Below are 26381 nucleotides of genomic sequence, written 5' to 3'. Positions count from 1 at the left end.
GAGTCTACTGTATTTTCAAACTTGTCAAGAAACCCCCCTACTGTTTATCTCTAAAAATTTCTCAATTATTTGATCTGAAAAATCAAAACATGTACCATATGATTGCCCCTTTAAGAAAGTTTCCCATCACTTTTAAAACAAAAAAATCCGTGATTTTCACTTCTCAAGTCATTAAAAATAATTTATACTTTAGACAAAACTGACAGTTAAAGAGAGTTAAAATCGAGAAGTGAAAGAAGGGAAAAGTCGAAAATTGAAGTTCATTGGAATGTTTTGAGTTTTTACTCCTCTTTTTTTTCTTGTTCCTTTATAGGAATACCACAAAACATACATTTCTCTGTAAATGAAAACTCATCGAATTAAATATCCATCGAGTTATTTTCTTATTTTCTACCACCATTTCTTTAGTCATTAGATCTCTATCCAATTTCTCATTACATATTTGAATTCGATCTCTTTTTTCTCACTCACTTGAGACATTCTTTTCTCTTCTCGTTAGTTTTCCTCTTTTTTTTTGTACAAAGTCCCATAGTGAGAAGTAGAAAAAGAAGCAAAAAAGATTCAAGAAGACATAGAGAGAGCAAAGTACTTTGAAATTAAGTTGAATTGAAGATTATTTTGAACAGATCAACATAATAAGATGAACAAGACAGACATGTGAGATACAAAATGAAGAGCACATTGAAATTCAAACATTACAAGTTCTAAACTTATTACTATCTTCTATGATATCTAACTAATGCTATATATAGTTAAATATATACATATAAAGCGGAGACACCACAATTGAATGGCCGGCCTTGATTCTCCTCATCTTGCTTCTTCTTGTCTGCGATACTTCTTGTTCTGCTTGAACTTCTAATGCGAGTTCATGTCGATGGGACTCTTTTGAGTCAATTTTCTGTATTAGAATTAGTCTTCATGACTTCTTGTCTCATACCATATCCATGGTAACTGCCCTAAACCCTCTGCAATTATGCCCATTGTAAAGTCATCTGAGTACAACATAGCACGTGGAAAAAAGACCTTGTACATAGAATTGTTCTTGCGATACAAGTTTATCTTCCAGGGACATTGAATTTAGCAAAGTCTTTCAAAACACCAACACACCAAGTTTCCCTTCCCAAGTCATGCAAAGTTGAAGAAAAAGAACCAGTACAGTGAACCATCTCTCTTTCTTCTTCTTAACATTGGTGTGGTTTAAATCTTTCAAGTTCACTGTCTGTTAGCAATGGATAAATAAATGTAAAAAAAAACATACAAAGTACAAGAAGATAATGAGAAGTCCATCGAAGAGTGAAGTTGAAGGAAGACAATCTATTGAATATCTTCTCAAGGGAAAATAGTTTGTAAAGTTAAAATTGAAATTATATTTAATTACAGGTAATTTATTTCATTGAAAAAAAAAAATACCCATGAATCTTGTAGATTGTCTACAACATAGAGACATTTTCGTTGAGAATTGAAACTTTTCTATTATCAGGCCCACATTGAAATGATCCAGCACTCGCGCCTCATTTGATGTGGATAAAGAACAGGAAATTGTCATTAAAAGGGTTAAAAAGTTCTGAGCACATTTGAGCGTGGGATAGAAATTTTTGAAATAAATTACCAGAATTGTCCGTTAAATTGAATTTGACAGGACACTGAAAATCTTGTCAAGTTTACATGAGACTGTTGATATTTAAATTGATGGGTTATGCCTCCAGCACACCTTTTAGATCAGTATACTTTCATGAAATCAAGATTCAGATCCCTTTCTTTCTTAAAATGCATTTCTTTTATGTTAGCATTTCACGTAAGTGGCGACGTCTGTGTCGTACCTTGCACCAAATGCAGATACAAAACGAATACAAATACGACAACGGTCGATGCCATCCACAATTTGTCAATCTCAGTCTTCCAGACTCTTCTTCTTCTTCTTTTGAACGTCACAAAAAATTCACCCGTCAAATCATTGCTCTACCTGCCGATTTTACTCGGAGGTTTTTTGAATTGTAACGGTATATTCTAGTACATTTAGAGAAAATCTGTAGATTTTCGGCAGAAATTCTTCCGAAAATCTGCAGATTTTCTGCATAAGAAATCTGCATAGTCGCTATTGTCTCAACAAAAGTATTGTTAATTTATCAAGAAACTGTAGAAGTTACAAAGAAAATGGTATGTTCTGTTTAACAAGCATTACCGATTAAACATTTTAGATAACTAAAAAGATGTGAGCAAAAATACTAATTTCTTAAAAATCGCCAATCGAATGATACAAAAACACGAAATTTAGGTCGACACTGTGTTTAAAGATATCACTGTACTATTCTCTACTTATAACACGACGGCGCAGAATTCTTTATTTTATATAAACACTGTGAAATCACCAAGAAATTGAATTGAAACCCAAATAAAATTCGTAGTAATATCTACAGATTTATCGGCAGATTTTCGGCAGAGGTGTAGATATTTTCTGCAGAAATCTTAAAGATATCTGACGAAATTATTTGATGGGTAATTTGTCAATCTCAGTCTTCCCCACTCTTCTTCTTCTTTTGAAAGTAATAACAAATTCAATTTTGTGTAAGAAAAAGTGAGATAGATATAAGCAAAACGTTTGAGAAGGAAAAGGGATGTGAATTTTAATGTCATGGAATTTGCTTGAAATTTAGCTGTAATAATTACATTACAATCTACTTTGTAAGAAAATTTGCAGGAAATGAAAAATTGAATTGCACTCGCGAGGCAGTGTCATTTCCTTGTATTTTGTTAGCACTTTTTGCTCGAAAACTGCTCAACATATTTTATAACATGTTTTTGCTGATCGTCTTAACAAAATTATGTTAAAAACGCAGGCTTTTTCAGCTAATTGTACTCTCTGGGGCCTTATGTATTTTTAACCGTTACTTCAAATTTGACAGAAGTAAGATTTTGTCAATAACCACGCCATCTATACGTAATTAAAAAAAATAGTGTTTTTCCAGAAACACCTACATATTTCTGTGAATGTTAAATAATAGAAAATTAATGCATATTCCATATATTCAAAATTTCCAATATCGACAGTTAATTTAAATTTGACAGGACATTGAAAGCTTCTATCAATTTTCCAGTTGGATATTTCCGTCAGACCATTATTAAACAATTCAAGTTATATTTCATTCGCAAACGAAACAATTACTAATCATACTAACTTTCTATACCGTATTATCTTAGAGCGTGCACTAATCGACGTTAAATTGAATTTGAGAGAATGAAAGCTGCTCTCAAACTTCATGTCGGGTATTTCCGTCAAGATAGCATGTCGACATTTAAATCAAACGTTTCACTAAAATTTCACGCAATCTTATTTACAAAATCATTGTACTTTAGTAACACATTTTCCCATGATATCTTCCCACAATATGCAACCTCTTGAAAGATCAACCTTCGCACGTATTTCCTCGAAAAGAAGATCAAATATCAATGGAGAGCGATTTTGAAGTTAACTCATTTATTATTTGTGCACTTCTGTGGAATAATTTTTTTTTAATGCTCATGTGGTTTTTCTCCTTCGTTGAGTGCTCAAAGGTTGATATAGTGTTGAAGACCTTCTACATTTGACCAACGAGGACATTGAGTTGTCCGCTATTGAATGTTTCCTTGGGACTTTTTGAGCCTTCTCTCTATCTCTTACTCTTTCTCGTACACTTATATTCCTTTTGTGTCTATCCTCCTTAAGGCATTTATACGTTATAAAAGATACAGATTCAAAAAAAGACAAGGAAGGTGAAGAAAAATCAAGGCACTGGGGAAGTCTGATTAAGAAAAAAGAGAGTAAAATATCTTCTATGGAAATCTAAAGAAGGGTAAATACAGTGTAATTAATTGTGAGAAGAAAAAATAATATATACATCACTAAACAATTTAACCAAGACGATTGTCACATAAATTAATTCTTTTTATTCATTTTCACCTCCTATATCTTTTCACTTTTTTTTCCTTTCTGTCGGAGGGAATACAGTGAGAAAAACCACTTTATAGTGACTTTTTTTGAGTGGGAAATTGTGAATAAAATAAAATTAATTGAATATTATACTCCACCCTCTTATTAGTTCTTTTTTTGTTCTTGTAGAAGAAACTAATAATAACAATAATAATAATAATAATAATAATCCACAATAAAATGTGATATTTGTACACATTATATATGAAGAGAGCCAGCCAAGAGATGGACAAAGTTCAACATGGGACAAATTCAAGGTAAACACCGTGAGCCATTCAATGAACACAAAAAGACATACAACACAACCACCTAAATGATAGCATTTGCCTTTTAGCACCCATCATCATCGTCATCGTCTTCATCTCCTCCACCCAATATATGAGATGGTAATCGAGTCTGTCTCTCTACGTTATTTTATCGTCATTCCTATTCTTCTTTCTTTTTTTTATCTGTTGCAAAATAAAATTATGTATCTATACAAGAAGACGCGACGCGAAAATCTTTCCTTTTTCAGCAATTTTGGCACTAAACCTGGGTGTGAACGCTCTTTTTTTTGAGTCATGCTGCCAACCATCAAAAATTTCAATCAAAGAACTCCCGACTTATAGGGTAGATTTGATACTTTTCGCCATTTCAAGTGAAATTAACAATCAAGGGGTATATATTATGGTAACAGCTAATTGGGAGTGCACGAAAGTGCTAATTGAAGTGGAAGTGGGAGTGGAAGTGCTTTGATCCTTTTAGTCAATTAATATGTCAATTATGGAAAAGGTCTTTTCTACTTAATTTCAATAAAAACAAGTTTCCTATATTTTATATCATTGATAAATTCTACTTTATTAAAATAAGATTTTTTTTGATAAAATTTTATAAACAAAAATTTTCAAGAATATTTTTTAAAAAAATATTAAAATACTTCTCTTAGAGTTTAAAAATGGACATATTTTATTTTCTCAAAGTAAATCCTGCCAAATATTATTTATGATTTTATTTATTATTTAGGTATTTATTTATATAATTTATTATTATTATTCCTGTCGAAAATTATTTTGAAAGAATCTTCCCAAATCTTCCTTTCATTTAATAGAATTAAACACTCCTGTACTTTAAAAATTTGAGGAGTGCCAGAAAGTGTTTGAAAATGTTCATTTTTAAAACACTTCCGAAGTAAAAGAAGTACAAAAAAAATGCATAAATTCCGTCAAAGTCGTTTTGCGAGGGAAGTACTAAAAGTACATTCTTTATAGGGTAAAGTGGTACAAGATGGACAGTGGTACAAGTTGGACAATGCGGTACAATTTGGACAGGGCTTTTTGTCTTGATAAATTTAGTACTTCATTTTTATTTGTATAATTTTAATGCTTTAGTTTTATAATTCGGTTCCTCGTGCTTAAAAACAAATTTTGTACTTTATTTATCAAGAAAAAACCCATGTCCAACTTGTACCAGCGAATTGTCCAACTTGTAACACTAATTCCAAATTATATCACTTTACCCAACTTTAATGATAAATTTTAAATTGTGTCACTCAGATCAAAAGTTGATTTATTCCGTAAAAGCAAATGCTATAAGAAAGGCCTCTTTTGCTCTGAGCGTCTCAATTGACAACAACACAAAACGAATTTGAAAGACAACACTGTAATACTGTCTTCAACTTCTATGAGTTCTTATCAATCAAGGTTTTTCAGAAAATTTTGTCTTAAGATTAAATATTGAAGGAAAATTAACTATTAGAGTTTAAGTGGCACTTAGTGGGTACTAAGGTGGCCAAAAGTGGCTAATCCACCTTACCACCTTCCCTCTACCCAAAAACTGTTTCTTTTTTAGTTCTACTTATATCGTATTTTTCCCATGTATAAAATATATATAACAATCTCTCTTATACATTTTGTGGTCAATGATCTCACTCATATAGCATTGATTCTCATCTTCCTCCTCTTCAACCAATTTTGACATACAATGTACAAATCTCCAAGAAAAAGAAAAAGAAAAAAAATAAAAGGTCCAGACCAGATATGCTCTCTCCATATCACTCAAAGAGTTGTCTGCGACAGTAAACAATATGTTATACTGGATATTTATTCAAATGAATCACACAAACACCAAAAATAGTGAAGAAATATTCATTAATAGATAAAAATTTCCATTACAATTATATAATTATCATCATGATGGCATATCATGATTTAGTGAGGATGGAATAGAGAAGAAGCTTCTTCAAAAGATAGCATAGAAAAGTGAAACAGAGAGAGAGTGAAATATGAAGTGAGAAGATTTTTCTTCTTAATGAAAAAAAAAATAGTTAAAAGATATGGAAGCATTGAATTGTTACAACAAGCCAGAAATTCCCTCTCTGTTATTTTTTTTATTTAGTAAAAAGAGATATATTATATGGGAACGATGACTTCTACCCAAAGCACTGCCTTTTAAAACGGGAGTCACTGCCAATGGCCTCTCCAGTTTGGTGAAGAAGTTTATATCGTATTTAAAGTGTATAAATGGAAGTACATTGTCCTCTACAATAAGATATTACCTCCTTCTCCCCATCTTTTATACTTGTTTCGTGTCTTCTTGCCTCTTTTTCCTCCTCATTATAAAATGTCTCTTTTTGCAAAACTGAGAACTTCTCAAGAATATCAGTAATTTAGCATATAGTTAATTTAGCACATGACTCATTATTGAAATTCTTAAAATTGTTCCATGAATTGGAAGATTCCCTTGCTTTTTGATTTGTCATTACATTTCTTTAGTAATAGAGTTATTACTATCATTACATTAAAAAAAAAAAAACTATGAAAAAGCAAGTGTTGTGAGATTAACATTTAGTACAAGAATGTTCTAATGTCGATGACCTAAAGGGGTCTCAAAGAAAGCATGTATTTTAGTACGAATAGCATCATGAACCTACTGGTCTGTCGCTATTTTTTACGTTTAGTACAAAAATTTACAGAAAGCACTTAAAGCTTAGCAAATACTTGTACTAAATATCAAGCACGTCTTAAACATTTTTTCATGAATAAAAACAAAACTGCAAATTGTACTTGTCCATTGGACCCTAAAGAATTATTTTTGTAACAACAACGTTCTTAATTGTATCTTATATTTAGTACAGCCAAGTACTAAATCAACAACTATCAGCAATTTTTCTATAAAAAAAAGTATTGAAAGAAAACGTTGAAATACAGTATATAATTTAGCGTTAAGTGTTTTTAGAGAACAATATGCTAAATCTTTATTGTTTGTACTAAATATCATTCTGAAAGAAATATTTCATTGTTTTTTTTTTTTTTTTTGAATTTCTTGTCGAAGTAGAAGTATTCTTGTTGTAATGAATAAGAATGAGTTATTTAATATTTATTTCAAAATTATTCTGAATTCTTTCTTTTTAATAAGTTTGCAAGTATAGTGTAGCATTATTCGAAGGCATGAACGTTCGAAGGGAGAGTACTTTCCTCTACACAGCGATATTTTCGTATACAACAGTTATACTTTTTGAATATTTCTAAATAATAATTCGCATTTGCGGGATTTGCGAATTATTATTTAGAAATATTCAAAAAGTATAACTGTTGTATACGAAAATATCGCTGTATAGGGAAAAGTACTCTCCCTTCGAACGTTCATGCCTTCGAATAATGCAAATTTTCTTTTACTTTTCCTAAGAGACTTACACATTTCTATTAAATATTAGTGAGCTTATCGTCAATTATTGATAATTACGTGATAAATATGTTAGGGAAGATAAAAGAAAATTATATTATTCAAAGGCATGAACGATCGAAGGCAGAGTACTTTCCCCTACTTGTTGGAAAACAAAAACAGCATAAGGTTTATGACTTGTACTAAAAGACAGGCGGAAAAGAGTGACATTTATTTAAAATTAAAATTAAGGTGCAAATGATACTTCTATTCACTCCTAAATTTATTGAATTGTCAACCCCTTAATTTTAAATTAGTCTGAATAACTTTTTCTCAGAAACTGGAAAATGTAAATAAATTTTAGTACAGGTATGTACTATATGAAATTCGATAAAAAAATTGCATTTTGGTATGAAATCTATGAGAGTGCTGCTCTGTATTAATATAAAATTCTGTGAGGTCTAGAATTCATACCACGATACTGTAGCTAAAATCTTGTACTAAATCAGTACTAAAAGTTATTTTTTTGCAATTCAAATAGATGTATACGCTATATTATATATCAATCAACCGAAAGAGAGGAAATGAAAATTTTTACGCCGAACTTTATGATATTATTTAATATTTTTCTGTAATGTATTTCTTCCATAATATGTCATTGTAAAAATCATAAAATTTCCTCATTGCCAATTTTATTGAATTTTTATTAGCATATGAATTGAAGAAGATCACAACAAAACTCCCACTGCTACCAATCGGGTCAATGAATATTGAAATTCAAGCTCGTCCAGTGGTTATAAATCAATCATGATATTTCTCAAAAACTAAATGATGCTGTCAACAGAGTTTGTAAGCCGAGAAAACCTTAATAAAAAAAAACTGACAATCAGCTGATTTATGTTAATTGCCAATCCTAATTATTAATCCGTGTTAGAAGCAGATGGACAAGTGTTTTGGGATTGAAATTCTCACCACTCATCTTTTCTAACAACATAAATAAAAAAGAAATTAGAATGATTGACACCAAAAAGAATGTTGTTTTAAGAACCATCCTCCTTAAGAACCAGAATCTACTCCAATTGTATATGTTATGCTACAATTTTTCATTAACTTCTCATGCTGCGAATGCTGCTTATACGGTTTTTGTGGTGTGTTGTACTGTGGTTCAATGCTCATTTCGGGTCATTGTCCGAGACAGGGAAAGAAATTGCCATAACATGGGAGTGCAAAAGAGATGATACCCATCGAAGAATATATAGCATGGGTGAGAGACAATTTATATACAAACATATGTGATGTAGAAAATTCTATAATAAAATAAAATAATGATGAGACATGAATGTGACCGCGGTATTGGTGCATCCACAATGAACATGCACGTTAGGTTTGAAAAAAAAAACTACAAAAAAAAAACCAAAACAACCAACAAACCAAGCGAGAAGTTGTATCTGAAATCCTGGGCTTCGGAGAAGATGAGATACATCACGTCCAATTCCCACATCTTCCAGAAAATATTCCCTCAACATTATACCCTTCTTGCCATTTTCTCTGTGCAAAAAAACGACAAAGTAAAAACGAATGCTGGTTACGACTGAAAGACCATCGGACAAGATCCATAGCATTATATGGACAAGAGAGGAGTCATTGGTCATGTCCCTTCTTCTTTTGCAAAAGTATCGCTTCTTCATCTTCCTGCCACCTTCTTTGACCATCATCATCATCATCCTCCCAACCAAGAAGAAGAAACACAATGCGCGAAACATCATCCATATCCATGAAAACAATTCGCCGCTCTGTGATCTTGACTAAAAAGTTCTAATGGATTCTCACACTTAAAACTCGCACATCTCCCTCTCCTTTCAATCTTCAATTGTATTTTCATTCATAAATGAACTCATAAAAAAGACCAAGAAGACAGAAAGCGAAAGAGAGCGAGAGAAAGAGAACCAGAGATAAAGAAGCACACACGAGAAAGATATGGACCAGAGAACAAGAATCCTACACTTGAACACATTTAAATCATCAATTCTGTGGTATTTCATAAAAGTTAACCACAATAATGATGAAATTTGACTCTCAATCGAAAGGAATTTTCTCATCATCATCTCAGGTTTTTTAGATTGAATATCCCAGGAAGGTTCAGAAGACCAACAAATTATTTGGATTGAGAGAGTACCTGATGAGAATTAATGGAAAACTTTCATGGATGAATCATTCTAAAATGGGAATTTCATCAAGTTATAGCATAGCAACATGAACATAAACTTGAACCCGAAAGTATTTCGCAAATCTCTGAAATATTTCTAAAACTTTGCTAAAGCATTCCCATTAAACCGCTATATAGCCAATGACTCAATATGGACAAGGGTGGAGCAATTTAATACAAGAAATTTTGCTAAGGATAAAATAAATTTAATTAAACTGCACTTAAAGTTTGGAATGAGTATTAGATCCAATATTTGATAATCAAAGCTTTATTTGATGGAAATATATATATTTTTAAATAAATTACAGTAATTAAAACTGCTCTATTTGAATGCAATTTTACATATACAGTAGAGTCTTCTAAATTCGAACGCTCGGGGGGTATTTTTGACATTTCTCACCTCCCAAATTCGAACGATTTTTTCAAAACTAACGACATTTGTGTGAGATTAAATTGTACTTTGAATCAAATTCCCGTACTTTCTCGCAAGTTTTTGTGGTAACATACTTCCTTTTCATTTTACACGACTATAATGTATGTAAACATTCAGGAAGAAGCACATAAATATGATTTTCATTCACATAGAATACGGACCTTCTAACATAACCTCACAATTGACATTTTGAATCCAAAGGGCGTTCGAATTTGAGAGATTCAGATTTGAGAGACTCTACTGTACGAGAATCAAAATAGCAAGATGAGCTGTTTGATGATAGCAAGATGAGAAAATCAAATTATTTAAGGTAGGGGAAAGCGCGTTTTCTTTGGACGATTCAAGTTTCGAGCAAATCATATTTTTCAATATGTTTTTAATTAATTTAGCCCAATATATTATTTATTATATATTATACAATATTTTTGGCTGATTTCAATCTGAATCTTGAAAAGTGTCTTTGATTAAGGGGCAATGGTGTAATGTATGACATAATTGGTTTAATCCTTGACTATTTTTTTTTGGTCAAAATTAGTCAATAGGCGAATTAAATAGAGTGTTACAATATTTCAAGATTCAGTCTGGATTTATGAAACTGTCGTACAGTAGAATCCCGCTATAGGCCACCACTCTATAGTCCACAATTTATTGACCGTTGATTTCAAAACACTGATTTTAAGTTAGGTTATGTTTTTTAGTACGCGACATTCAATGTTGTCATAATTATTTTAATATTTTTGGCAAACTTTATTGAGTAGTTCTGATAATTGTGATCCATAATGAAGAGAGCGAGGACAAGTACCAGAATCGCAAAGAAAGTGAGCAATTTCAATACTAAAAGTCGTTGATAATTTTAAAAAATGACATGGACTACAGTGCGACCCAAGTGTCAAATCTGGAACCAAACATGGCCTATAGTGAGGCTCTAATGTATATAAAAGCTCCCCGTTACGAAGTATTAACGCTATAGAAGTTTAAGCAAATTCCTAATCTGTTGAAGAATTAATTTATGAATTTAATGCTTAATTATACTTTTATTTATGTCCTGGATAAATGGACCTAATGTATTATGATCTAGAACTATTATTGTCATCCAGAAATAAGACAACGATTATTTTTCAAATTTTAATAAATATAAGTTGAAGAATAAAGACGAATTATTTAAATGAAAATAAATTACAAAAGAATAAAAGGTATTTGATAAAAATTAATTTAATTGTTTAAAGTTTAAATGATTTTCTTAATTAAGTATATTTATTTTAAAGATCTAGGGTAAGTGTGCCAAATTTCGGCCAGCTTCTAATTTCGGCCACTTTGAGTGTAATTTCGGCCATGCAAATAAATTAATTAAATTTATGTATGTAATCTTCGAATAGTTAATGAATTCATTTTGCTTTCAAATATTTATTCATTTTAGGATGTATTAACACAAAGATCGTTAAATTTTAGGTATAATTTGAATTTAAATTGCGTTGTAAAAACTCAGTGTGGAAAGAGTCTTACAAAAAATGTGACAGATCGATTGTGTCTCTAGCAGTGTTGTGATTTGTGGTGAAGTGCAGAAGGTTTTCCTTCGGTGTTTTTCATGAAAATTGATTAGCTTTCATTAAAGATTGTTTCTGTTTATGTTAATAGTGAATCAATCTTAAAATTTCGGGTGAAATTTCCCAGTTGGATCCTGTATTTCGCGTAAAAAAGTATATACTTTGTGAGCGTCTCTACGGTGAGGTAGTGTTGCCTATTTCGGCCACACCTTTTGCTTTCCTAAATTTCTTATTCATTTTATGTTTTCTTTTCAATTTCTGAATTCTACAATGTCCAGAGAAAAAAACCATCGCTTCTATGAAAAAGATGATGTGGAAAAGTCATTGGAAGAGTTCAGGAAGTGCAAATTGCTACGGGAATCTGCGCGTAAATTTGAGATGCTACTCTTCAGGTGTTTAGGACAAATTACACGGAAGATCTCTGGGCTTGTGGGTCATATAAACGTATTAAACTAAATATTAAACTTGTTCCGTTTGACGTGTTGAAATTTTCTATCCGTTGCGTCACAAAATGTGGTCAGAAGAATGGTGGCCGAAATTTCACACAAAGTGGCCGAAATACTACCCAAAGCAATGTCCATATTTTTATTAATTTTTCAATATTTTAGGAAGTGATTTAAAGAAAACAAAAATGATAAACTAGTCTTGAAGGTTCCACACAACCCTCCCGAAAAGGAAGTAACAAAAAATATCAATATGAATTAAAAATATTGTATTTCAAACTTAGGACTTCGGTGCTTACATGCAACTATGCCGAAATTTGGCACACTTACCCTATAGGGACTATAAAACGGCTCTCAAATCTAAAGTTTATCTAAAACTGTCCTAATATCTCAAAAAAGTAAGATTTTAGGAAGAATTAGTACGGCAAATAATCTATCAGATTTTGAAAGATCACTGTAATCGTTTGTCGTTTGAAATTCAAGATGTTCGGAAACTAGACTAACTGTGCTCTCTTCTAATTCAAAATGCGAAAGGAAATCTTTCCTTAAACTTTGTTTTAACACAAAACTGTTCTCAAACCCTTCTGCGATATCGATTTTTCTTGCTGTTGGTTCCTGTCTCGACTGTTTTTTCCAATTCCAGGTCGGGTTCCAAAACAGTCGTTATAATCCGTTATGTAGGAACACTTGAGAACAGTCATGTGCTAAAAAATATCAGGAGAAAAGTATTCCCTTTTCATTTTTCATTTGAATTATAATGCCATAGGCCTCTAGTCTGCAAGCCGTATTAAGCGGTCTTTAATAGGTCAACAATAGATTTAGCCCAGTTTTCTAAGGTTTCAATATCCTAAATATACCAAGTTACTTTCTCGTTTTTTTTTCTTCTTAAAAAAACATGTATCATTTACCCTTGATATTCAATCGTATAAAATTTTCCAAGAAATCTTGACTGATTGTAATTTAAAGAAGCTAAGCCTAAGAATTGAAGCCCATATAAGGGACGCCGATTTAGCTTCTAAAACGAACAAGTGCAAATTCGTAAAGTCCCTAACCTCAAGAGGGGAAACTAGACTTTTTGGGAACTTAAGAAGAATCTTTCCTTTTTAATAAAAAAAATTATTGAGAGTTTTAATGAAATGACGCTGGAGTAACATTAGCGTTGGTCCTTCGACCCTAGCCCCCCAATGAACATTTTTTATTGTAAAGAATTAAAAACAAAAAAAAAACATAAAATTAAAAGTAGCTTAACTTTTTAAGTTTTTTGCAATTTTTTTGGTAATTTCTGGATAATGTATATAAGGCATCTTGCACACGTTTTTGAGGCTTAAAAATCCCTAACCAGATTTTTTCTTAGAACACAAATTTTGTGACAAATTGGACTGCAAAAATAAAATAAATTTACCAGTAGTCCTTGTAAATCTTGATTGATTTTTACAAACTTCATACAAAACAGAAAAAAAAACATGAAAGAATAGGTAAAAATTTGTTAAGAGTTCCCAGTAAATAACCAAAGGATTAAGTGATTCATCAGAAATGCAGCCACAAAGCAACTAATCAAGTAAAACATCTTCAGGACAAAGGAGTTCTTCGTTCACCTGGAGAACATTATTCACATGGTGAAAATGACATGTGAGACCGACACATAAGATAATCCAGCAAAAAGTGTTGAGGAAAGAGATTAAGTTAAATGAGAAAATGAGATGTTCACTGGCTCGCCAAAGTGATCTTTTGCACCTCATAATCATCAATGGATAAATTGTGAAGAGTTCTTTTTTTTTGGAGGGTTTAATACACATCGAAAGTCTCTTTAAAAAAATATTTTATAAAACTTACCTGAGTGTAGCACCAATTTTCAGCAACTGGTGTGTTCACTTCCGGTAACGGTGGAGACGGTACTCTACTGACCGCCATTGTACTACTGCTACTGCTACTGGAAGAGTGGAGGTTGGATGTAACTCTAGCAGTTTGACCTGCCGGACAGTCACTCACGACCGGCAACCTGCAAAAAGAGAAAAACAAAGTCCAAAAATTAATTAATTACCAACAGAAAGTCTCATTTATCCATTGAGTACATTATTTATTTAAGTGGCAAGACACGGCCGTAGTAAATTACAAACAAATACAAGAAAAACATCTTGAACATACTCTCTTATATATCAATCAGTCTGATAAGACTGTATATAATGTAATATAGAATAGAATGTACGTGGAAAAAACGTCCAGAAATTATCGGTATGGAGCAATTCTGTGACTCTTTCTTTTATTTTTATTTCTCTTCCTCTCCAACTTGAGAAATGTTTTCTACGTCTCACAGGCATTTTCTTTCATCAGAAGGCCATATCACGTTGAAAATTCAATCAAAGACCATTATACTTCATCTTCAGTGCAGTTGAAACGCAATAAAATGAAATTGAATGTCTTTGGTAGGAGCTCCTTTATCATCATCATCATTCAGTCATTTCCTCCCACATACGCATTCACTATATATACATATATTTGAAGATTATGTCACTTGGCTTTGGAAGAAAGAATGACTATTAAAGTGACAATATTGCAGCAATATATAGCATCAATTCAATTGTTCAAATTAATAAAAGATTTAATGACTTTATTTTTTCCGAAATTATTTTGATAGAGCTGACAAAGGCATATTTTATCAATTTGTCAAAAATTATTATAAATTCTACTTTTGAATATCGTTATGTACAAAATAAATGGATAAACCTTATGCCCTAGATAGACTTAAGCGGTCTTCAGACTAGAGGTTAAACCCAGGTCCCGAAGGTCTCAAAATCTTAAATAGCGAGCAATTTTATTACTTTTTGAGAACCTAATAGATCATTTATCTTAATTAATACAATCCTAAGTTAATTTTTTTTCTTCAAAAAATCATTAATAATAGGAAATTAGAGCGGTTAAGCCAAGTGTCTATAAGCCATAGGTCTGAAGCCCATATTATTCTAGCTATAGAACTGAGGCTTAGTGCTATATGACTTTAGTGAAGATATTTGGAAAAATTTATTTAAGGATTGGATTATTAGGGACAAATTACCTAAAATATTCTGGAAAATCAATAAAATTTGTTGCTATTTTGAATTTTGAGATCTTCGGAAACTGGGCTACACCTCGACTAAACCTGGGTCAAAACAATTCTATAAAGCTTAAGCTGAGAGACGGCTTAGTGGAAAACGGATAGGAATGTAGTCCAGTGTAATCATTATTTTGATGATAAATTACGTTAAGCCGTCTCTCGGATTAAGCCATAGGTCTGTCCAGTACATTAGGCCTAAAGCCAGTATTCGGCATGAAATAAATTTCAAATACAAAGAGTTTAAGGTTGTTAGTTTGTCCGTCCTATTTTAATCATTTCCAACAAAAATATCTTTGTCTTCAATACATTTTTTAAAATTTATTAAAGATACAATTGAAATTATAATTTTTATTGGATATATGAACGTTTTGAAAATATTTTCATTTGAAAGAATGTATTTGCATTTAATGTCTTGAACAGAATATTGGCTTCAGGAATAGATAGTTTTCCAATATTTAAGAACAGTGAATGAAGACTTATACTAAGAAGACGAAATGTAAAAGTTATTTTAAGAAAATGATAAAAATTGAATTTTTGGAATACAGAAAGTTCTTTTTCTAACTATATTTTGATTCTTTCTTACAATCTAAATGCAATTTTAATTTTAGGATAAAAGCCCCTAAAATCAAAACGGAATGGTGATGTCCTAGATAGACATATGGCTTAAGCCGAGAGACGGCTTAACGTAATTGTAATCAAAATATTGATAAGACTAGATTTCCATTAATTTTCCACTTAGCCGTCTTTGTGCTTAAGCCGTAAGTCTGTCTAGGACAAACCTGTGCTCGTTAAAAGTCGTGTAATATCGGAAATTTTGTGATGATAATTCTAATAGAAACTGCAGATAGCTGTTCTGGTAACACTAATCACGCTTATTTACGGTGCCATGATGAATATATTTGCGCCAAAAAGACATAATAGGAAGAAAAACTCACATAAAAAATTGTCTTCTTGATATCTTTGTCAGAAGACGGGTAGCTCTTCACTACACATCCTTTTACTTGTATCTGGCAGAAATACAAAGAAATTAAATGCAAATTGCAAATATCACTTCAAATGGAAAGTTCTTAAATCGCGCGCAATTCAACTGTGACAAACGTCTGGCGGCGCTGCGGTTGCAAAAAATCTCTAAAATGCGACAAATTTTCTTCTCTAATTTATGTTTATTAGCAGGTCGTGTCCCTTCTTGTAAGATGTACTTTTGCATTCCTTATTAACCAAAATAGAGTTGTACAAAAGGGTTTTTCTCAAATCTATCCTGAATTTTGGGACAGCTCAAAAGAATATGAGTCTTCCAGCTCAAAATTTCATCCCAATGTTATTATTGTAATATCGACAATTATTCACAATTAACCCAAATAACTGTATTCAACTAAATTGTAAAAATGATTTTCTTGTGAAAATGACTTAACTTTAAGAAATTAAGCAATTTTAACTTCAAAAAAACCTCTCATTTTCTCTAAGTAAGTGAATTTTCGCGGCATTTCGAAGAATCTCAACAGGCACCACCAAATTCTCTTCGGCTTTTATTTTAGTTCAGGCCTGGTCTAGGACATAACATAATCAAGTAGCACAATCTACGATACGTTTTGCTTAAGAATAAGGGTTTTATTTTAATGAGTTTTCACACAACGAAATGGAAGGAATGAAAACAAGTGAAAATAATTAAAATATTCAAGATATTGCATGAATAAACGAAATATTAAAAACCCATTTCAAGATTGAACTTATTGCAAGTTCAAATACAAATTGGCCAATGATAATGATGGAATATTGTCTGTCCATGTTATTAAAAAACAATTGACAATATAATTTTCACCGTCAATATGTTTTACCCTTCATCCAAAAAATAAATAAATAAATAACGAAATAAGTATCATGTCACTCTGTCAAATTAATGACTTTTGTCAATTTAATAATTTCTTCCTCTCCGTGTCTCATAACCTTTTCAACCGCATGTCACCTTCTTCATTTTAACACCTATTTATCTTTTCAAAAGTGGCCAATAAAGAACAATTATTGAGTAATATAACATCAACTCCTCAAGCTAGCATGCTCCCAATCCTTCATCTTTTTATTTTCCAACCGCGTTTCTTTCTTCGTCTTTTTTCCTCAATTTTATTTTGTTTCACAAGATCTTTTCATTCACATCTCTTCAATGTACAAATATTTTTGCATCAATAAAGCATCTGCTCCGATGGTTTCTTTTATTCTTTCTACATCGTCTTCTTTTTCTGACTTCACCTTCTTTCTCTTTTTCCATCCACAAAAATTGTGCACATAAATAAAAATATTTTTTTCAGAAAGACGTTGCACGACAAAAACCAAACGGACACCAAAAAAAAAAGGTTTTATACACTTGGTTTAAAAAATGGCACAAATTCTCTCTTTTTTTTCTCTTATGTCTCTTCTGTCTCTGCACTCTCACACCAAAATTGCTCTTTATTGAATTTTCAGACCAAAAGAAATATATTTTTTTTGTTTTTAAAAAAAGCAGACCAACAAAAAGAAGAGCGAATGGAAATAATCAGATGGGCAAACGATGAAAATTTTTAACTTGAAGAAACGTAGAAATGAGGACGATCATTTAGGGCACGTACCCTTCTTGATCACCACCTGCTTCACTTTTTTTTTTGGTTATAGTACCACTCACATAACATAGGGTATGGGTTCCATCCTTATGTCTTTTTTTTTTGAGTCGAATGTTATGAAGATCCCACACGTAGTGGAAAGTTTCATGTGAGAGACACATTATAAGCACGAAACACTAATAAGTAAAAACAAGGTATTATCCCTTAATTGTAATTACTTTCGTAATTTTTCGTCCTCAAATGATCACATTTATTTTTCATCATTACCTGTTGGCACAATTCCACAGCAAACACACACACTCCAATGACCGTAAACCTCTTCGAGCAACCATACTAGTTGGATGCCAATATAATAACTCAATGGTCAAATGCTATGTGAACCATGCCTTATTCCAACCATAAGATATTTCGCAAAAATTCCCTCTATTTGCTCTATCTTTCACACATACCCACACGATATCACACCCTCTCACTCTCCCAACATTCGATAATACCAACAATCCTATAAATTTTTAATTGTTAAAACCACTAGGAACCAACCAACAATAAAAAAAAAAGATCAAATAAAATTATGAACTTCGGGGCACTGGCTCTTACACTAAATTCTCAAAAAATCACATAAAAATTTGTGCCTAGAGATAGCTTCATTGGAATTTAGCATGGGAGCAAGTGAAATGGGATGATAAAAAGTCACACAATCGATTAGAATTGTCCTTCAAATGCCAAAATTACACCCAAACCAAGGTTACCCCTGCCTCAAATAACGATAACACGACATTTTCGTTAATTATTCCTCATCATATTTTCTTCCATCTCACTCTCTTCCACTCTTACACACACCCATTCTTATCAGTGTACAAAAAAAAATTGGTTCGAACGTACAAAGGCAAAATGCTCAACAAGTTGACGAAGCTCTAATAAAACACATTAAAAAAACCATATATAAAACACTGATTAGGGAACTTGAAAATAAGAAAAAAAAATACATATAAACATTTTCTGGAAGATTCTCCACATGAAGTTCATCTTCAAGGATAGTTAGTGAACTCTATTAATTCCTTATTTGACGTGCACGCAACTTTATAATTTTTCTTTTAAGAAAAAAAAGGGTAGACGGTACACAACCTTCTGTAGCATAAAAATGTTTCCCTTGAGTATAAAATGCGACTTTCTAAAAAGTTTGCACGTTCATTTTTCTACATTGAACTCAAAAAATTGAGATTTTGCACAGCAGTCAGATGAAGAGATAAAATACAAGAAGGGGCTTCAAAAAGGGTTCAACTCAAATTGAAAGGTACTAGGGTGTCGCTATGACGTCAAAGCGACGTATTTTCAACTAATTAAATTTTGCGTTGGAGCCATGGTTGTTTACCTTAAACCCTCCCAACAGAACAGAACTTTTTCAGCTACAGGTTTGTAACTAAAGATTAAATCAAAATTTACATTGTTTACACTAATCAGAATAAAAAGAAAAGTTATAGGGGAATGTGGGGAAAAACAATCTACGAAAACGACTGTAGTACGACAATGCGGCTAGGAATTAATGTTAAGAGACATCTCATTAGTCTTAAAACACCTGTGTTTCTAAAATATTGAAAATTATGACCCGAAATTTTATAAACAAAAATAAGAAAAAAAAAACATTAATAAAAAACAGTCATGTGCTGTGATTCAATTTAGCCGAATTTTTTACTTAAAAAAATGACAAATAAGAATTGAGAACAGTTAGCAGCGCCGCTCTCGGTAGAATCTAGTAGGGTGGAGGTACTACTTATGGCCTTCTTGCAAAAAACTTTAAAATGCCACAGAATGATTTCGAAGAACCTCAAAATTAAAAAAATATTTTACGTGTTTTAATAGGACACTACATTTTTTTCACTACAAAAATTACGACGAGGCTATAAGTTAAGACAGGCCATAAGTAATGCCGTTACTCTACCTTCATTAGGAATTTATTTAATAAACTCACAGATTTTTTTGCTTTGATTATATAGAGGAACATACTTCTTTGTAAAAATCGCGCAATTTAGCTTCTTGTAGATTGAAAAATAATAAATAGGGTAGAATGAACACCTCTTCGACAGGGAACCTCTATTGACATTTTCATCAAAATGTTGAAATTTATTTAATGTATTCAATAAAATGTAAGTAATATGGCGTTTTTTCATTAATCTACGTTTTTCGATAAGGATAAGTGTTCAAATTTCGTATTCCAAATGGCACAGAGTAGGGTGTCAATAGGTCCTGACACGAGTTTTTAAAGTGTCAATAGGCGTTCCTTTTACCCTAAGTAATTTAAAGATACACTAAAACTTTTATAGAGGGTTTAAAACTATTTACTTCCGTATGAGGTTGCTCTATCGGGCTGAAGATAACAGTAAACCATACTTCTTGTAAAATACGTGAAAAATCTTTCGAATATGACCATTAAGTATTTTAGCCTCTTAATTCAAAATTTGAATTAGAAGCGTTTAAACTTTAGGGTGTATAGTGACTTAAAGATTTTTAAAAGATAATTATGAATAAACCTTAAAAAAATCAACTAAGAGAATAAAATGTAATATTTATAAAAAAAATTGTGAAAACTGCTCTCTCGTGGAGTTCAGGCAGTTAAAAATTATCAAATAAATGTATATTAGCAAAAATAATGTATAGAAATTTGTCGTAATTTCACTAAAAATGTAAATTACAACAAATATATGTTTCTTTTTCTTGTGAGTTAAATAAAGAAAATTACGCAGATTTTAAATATGTTTATATCTCAAAATCGCAAGAATGAAGTAACGACAAATGCTGATTTATCTGTCGAAATATTTAGAAAAGACAACTGTCAATATTTGCTTTACGGTTTAAGAATGCACATTGCACACCCTCAATTTTGAAATAAATCTTTAAACATTAAATCTTTAAATCGGTCTTCAAAGCCCGATTTATTTTAAACAAAACAGTAACTGGGGCAATCATACTCCAGATTGACCCCTAATAAAAAAAATGTAACAAACTTCACAATACAAAAGCTAAAATAAAAATGTTAAACTTCTAAAGGTTTTCTTTCAAATTAGTCAGAAGGACATTTTAAACTTTGATATACAGAAATTTTTGCAACATGACTAAACGTGGCTTCAAATGTCTTTACCTCAGAAAACGAAATATATTTTGACATACGACATTTTTAAGATTTAAGCCTTCTCTATCTCGTTCACTCTCATAGGAAATTCTGAAAACATATTTACAAACAAAAGTTATTGTGCGTTGGACATTATAATGTGGCTTAAGGTCTCCACATACCAGAGAAATTTGTGTTCATATTTGACCGTTTTTCCTACTCAATTTGCTCAATATGAACATGAATTTCTTTAGTGTGTAGAGACTATTATAGAGACCTTTAGAGACAGGCAATCTACGTCATTGCACTACTTGCGGCATATTCCTCAATTAAAAATTGCTTTACCTACTTTAGCCCCTCTCTCCCCTAACACGGAAAGAAATACTCTTTTTTCTGTCTCGCATTTTAGTACAACGTGCGACATAAAATAGATCTAAACACGACAATTTCAGAAGCGTAAATTGATAAAAACCACAAAATCATTTAATTAGTTTGACCGTGAATCTGGTTTACAGTATTTTTTTCTTCCATCTCTTTGCCATTACACCAGGAAAAGCAAATAAGAAAAAAAAGAGTAACACTCAAATACCCATTAAAAATTATATCAGACATAAAAATTTGTTGTTCTATTCATTGAATCCATATAGTTATATGAATATATCTTGGGAGTATGGTGGGTGGAAAACGACTGATTTTAGACGACATTTTAGCAATAGTGAGCAACTTCTAATGACATTTTCTTTAGTTAAAACTTAAACTTCCACAGAGAAATTTATATCTAGCCACAAATTCATTCATCATATTATCATCTATTACTACAACATAAATTTGATATAGCTTTAAGAGTCTTTCTCTCTCTCAGTCTCTCTGTGGTTTACCTGATAAATTGATTCATGAAGAAATGCATAAATAAAATTTCCACGTGCTCCAAACGCACACAAAGACGCCAAAATGAAAAAGGTGAAAGAGAGAGAGAGAAATTGAATATTTTAATTCAATTTCCCTTCATTGAAGTGTAAAGGCACATTTAATACAAAAAAAAAAAATGAAACGTATGATTTAGGACTTCACAGTGGAAATCCTTTCTATTCATACTGAAGGCAGATTTGCTTGGGAATCTCTAAAGAAGAAGCCACTGAAAAATCCATGGAATATTTCCATATTTTAATTTTTTACACATTCATCACTATAATCTTTCACTCTTTTCTCCTTTCCTTTTATATCACAAGAAGAAAAAAACACACAGTATTAAATATCGTGTATAGATTTATCTGGTATTATAGGAGAAAACACACGTCAACAATTCTTTTTGCTCCACAATAAACCTTTTTTTCACCATGGAATATTATATTATACGACTAGCAAGACCAACGGACCCGAAGTTCACTCGACAAATTCTCCAGCAAAACTGATTTATTACCAACTCTGTGGCGTTGATACCCCAAAAAGATTTTTTTGTTGTCTCTTGGGAACATCCGAGATATATACCGAAAAAGAAGAAGAAGAAGAAACAGCAGAAAAAATCTCCTCGACAGATACTTATGCATCTTTGAGAGAGTGTCCAGAGTATAATATATATAAAGAAATTGTTTTGGGCAAAGGGAAGTTGAGGAAAAGAAAAAATTTCTGTTAAGGTGACTACATATATTCCTAAAAAACGAGACACATACATATGAACAAAGCACCATCATCCTCACAAGGTGGACCGAGGTTAAAATTGTAAGAAGAATAAAATAAAAAAGCAGGACGAATGGACATAACAAAAGCTCCAAGGATTTACTTTTATTGTCCAAAAAATGAATTTCTTGGCTCTCTTTTCAGTTTTTGGCCTCTCTGCATCTTCCCCTAATAACCCCCCAAACAAAGGTCTTGGATCAATGTATGCCCTCAAGGCTCTTCAGGAGATTGACGAAGACGATGCCAAGATAAAGAATTAAATATTTCTCATACACTGAGAATAAAGAGATTAAAGAATTTGGGTTAGAAAAATGGGTTGAATATACACGTTGAGGTTTGAATTTACACCAAAATAAAGAAAAATATAGTTACACTGAGAAAAGAAAGGAGGTGCGATTAACTTTTTTTCCTCATAACTTTAACACTTTTTAGGTGTAAAAATATATCAACATTTTTTATTGTTAATTTTACACATTTTTAAAGGCAAAATTAACATGAAAAAGAGTAACTTTAACCCCTAATACACCTAAAAAGAATAGTATTTACACCGATTTCGGATCAAAACTGCAGGGTAAAATAAACATTTCCGGAATGTTATTTTAACTTTTTCGGATTTCTCTCAGTCAGTGTAAATTAGCATCAACTTTGTATGAACTGTAAGTACATTCTACGAGGTTGATAATTTTTGGTGTTAAAATAACCCTGAATAGAGCGTTTCAAATCAATTTTACTCTTCAGAAAGAATGTTTTTAATTCTCATTTACCCTTGGCTCATAGAAAAATTTACATCTATTCAATTCTGAATTAGAATCTTGCGTTAAAATCAAACCCAAATTGATGTATATTTTACACCTATATTTTTCTAAGTATACTTTTTCCTCTGACCACAAATTAATCTACCTCTCTATCCCTCTTCTTGACCATTTCTCAATTTCTTTGACGTTCTTCACCACAGTTTCAGAGACTAAGAAAAAGCCATATGCTAAATAATACATACAATATCCCCAAGGACAGGAGCTATGTTGCCGCCAAAAGAAAAAGCTTTTGCCAAATTTGGCCCAAACAATTATAGAGAAATGACGGTGTTTATGTACAATAAAAAAAATTCCCCTTTGACCATCACCGACATTGGCAAAAATCAAATGAGACATCATGTATATAATATAAAATGGAAAATATATTATTAACTACATTTGTCACGTACACGCCATATCATCAGTCATGCTTTTGATGGTGATTAAACAAGGAAATTCGTGGCTTTTTTTTACTGTTTCTTCTACCATTTCCCACAATCATTGTGTGTGATATTGAAGCTCTGATACCGGAGCAGTGAAAAGGTACAAAAGAAAAAGAGAATGATAATGTCTTATCAAGATTAAATAACAAATTTTCGAGGTCAACGAATTTCGCAAAATTTTATCAATCCCTAAGCAGACGTAGAGTAAAGACGCCCTTTTTGACTTACAGGTGAGACAAGAAGATTTTTCATGAAGAAAAATTGTGTCAGCACCTATTGACACCCTACTCTATACCATTTGGGATATGAAATTTTAACATCTCTGTTTATAATAAAAGGTATATTACAGAAAAAACGTTACATTACTTATATTTTACTAGATACATTAAATAATTTTCAACATTTTGACAAAAGTGTCAATAGGGGTTCCCTGTCGAACAGACGTTCCTCCGACCCTAGGCTTTCTGACAAGTAAGATTTCTAAATGGACTATTCACTGAGAGAAATCCGAAAAAGTTAAAATAATATTCCGAAAATGTTAATTTTACCCTGCATTATTGATCCGAAATCGGTGTAAATTTTATGCTTTTTAGGTGTATTATGTGTTAAAGTTACCCTTTTTCATGTTAATTTTACACCTAAAAAATGTTAAACTTACGAGAAAAGAAAGTTAATCGCACACTCTTTTTTTCTCAGTATAGAATTATTAGTCGCAAGCTCTTGCAGAATTCACTGTAAGCGACAGGCATCGGAAAGGGGATTCTATAACAATATGATAAAGTCATATGACAAATTTAAAAATCGGTCAGTATAGGATGACCATTGCAAGAAGCTCTAAAGCACTCAGTAATCGATGTTAACTCGTATTTCCGAAGAGTTTTCCTGAATTAACCACATAAAAATAAATAAATTTGTCATATGACATTGTCATACTGTTACAGAATTCCCCTACAGAGCAATTGCATCCCTTGCACCGTGAAACGATCACTTAATTTAACCGTTTTATCACAATCGGTCTTATCTTGAAAAGGATGGAAAATCTGAATTACGAGGTTACTTCTGTAAAATAAACGCCAATATAAGGATGAGGACTATTTGGCCCGTATAAAGTCCTTAGGAGCCGAATCTAAAACGGTCTTCTTCAGACTTGAGGTTTAGCCCAGTTTCCGAAGGTTTTAAAACCTTAAATAGCGAGCACTTTTAGTACTTTTTGAGAACCTAATAGGTTACTTATAATCCAATCCAAATTAAGTTTTTCCAAAATATCGCGATTGATAAGAAAATAGGACAGTTAAACGATATGGCTAAGCCTTAGGTCTGACGCCCGTATAAGCTTAGACTAGATGAGGCTAAATCAGTCTCTGGTCAACCAATTGAATGGGTCAGAACACCAACTCATTAAGAGAAGCGGAATTACAGAAAAATGGCAATCAATTGACGATGAATCCTTACAAGAAAGGGTCAGGAAGAATTTAGTTTGAAAAATTCGAACTTCAAGAATTTGGTTCGAAATTCCCTCAAAGAAAAGCAACTTTAACTTATTTGAAAGCTTTTCTTTTGTTCACACTTTAACCCTATAGGGACACCGGTGTCCCTATCATCTTTATTGATCCTTATCGTATTGGTCATAAGGAGCACATAGACCCTAAGAAATATTATTCATTATTAATATTGCCGCAATTATTTAATCTCAGACTGTTCTGCACGTATTTTAACCACCGATTTCCTCTTTATTAATTACGTGTAAAGATTTTTTTGTTTTTTTTATGAAGTATTTCCATGTGATATCGATTAGCCAGACTGGATCACTGTACTGAATTTCAAAGTTAAACAGTTTATCTACTTCCGTCAGCAATTATCTAGAAGACCTAGCCAAATCTCTCATTGTTCGAAAACTAGATAAGAAAATAGGTATCTGTCAAGTTTGAATTTTGGATTTCAGGGACAAGTATTGTAGGATCTGTAGAACTTTTCGTCTATAAAATATTTACTCTTAAAAGGATTTATTTTGAAGTGTTCGAGCTTAATCTAGCTCCTTACAAAAACATCCTATTGGCCCTTCCGTAGTACTTCTTCCAAAGTTTTTACTTGAAGCTTTTACTTCAAGTTTCCAAGACTTAAAGTTTCTTTTTCAGTTTTCAATAATTGAGAGTAACATCCAAGACAAAATTGTAATTTCACATCAATAACCGTAGTGTTATAAAACCCGGAATATGAACAAGAAGGTGAGATAAGCAATCGTGTCTAATTTCATTACATCATGTGGCGATTGGAGCAGATGTTAAGTGAATGGGAAACATCGAGGACACAAAAAAGGATCCGTGAATTAAACATAAGCCATATAAAAAAAAATAAAGATCCAGATATACAGGAAGAAGAGGTTTCCCTTACAGCTTTCTATTGCCTTTCAAGGAGATCCTGCTCATTGAATCAGAGACAAAAAA

The 26381-nt window shown here is 31.9% G+C and overlaps 1 protein-coding gene across 6 annotated transcripts in view; it reads right to left on the bottom strand.

Annotated features, from left to right (window-relative positions):
• The window catches only part of LOC129798278 (protein roadkill), a 268894-nt gene that overhangs the window by 17335 nt on the left and 225178 nt on the right, over positions 1-26381 (bottom strand). For 4 of the 6 annotated variants that reach the window (XM_055841338.1, XM_055841339.1, XM_055841334.1 and 1 more), the window contains one exon: positions 14069-14234. In XM_055841338.1, coding sequence (XP_055697313.1) covers positions 14069-14146 — 78 coding nt within the window. In that variant the 5' untranslated portion in view covers positions 14147-14234. Of the gene's footprint in view, positions 1-14068; positions 14235-18184; positions 18374-21901; positions 22448-26381 lie in introns of those variants that run through there. The other 2 variants (XM_055841335.1, XM_055841333.1) reach the window with 2 other exon arrangements.

The sequence above is a fragment of the Phlebotomus papatasi genome, chromosome 1 (assembly GCF_024763615.1).
Source record: "Phlebotomus papatasi isolate M1 chromosome 1, Ppap_2.1, whole genome shotgun sequence".
Lineage (NCBI taxonomy): Eukaryota > Metazoa > Arthropoda > Insecta > Diptera > Psychodidae > Phlebotomus > Phlebotomus papatasi.
This window is presented reverse-complemented; position numbering and strand designations above follow the sequence as displayed.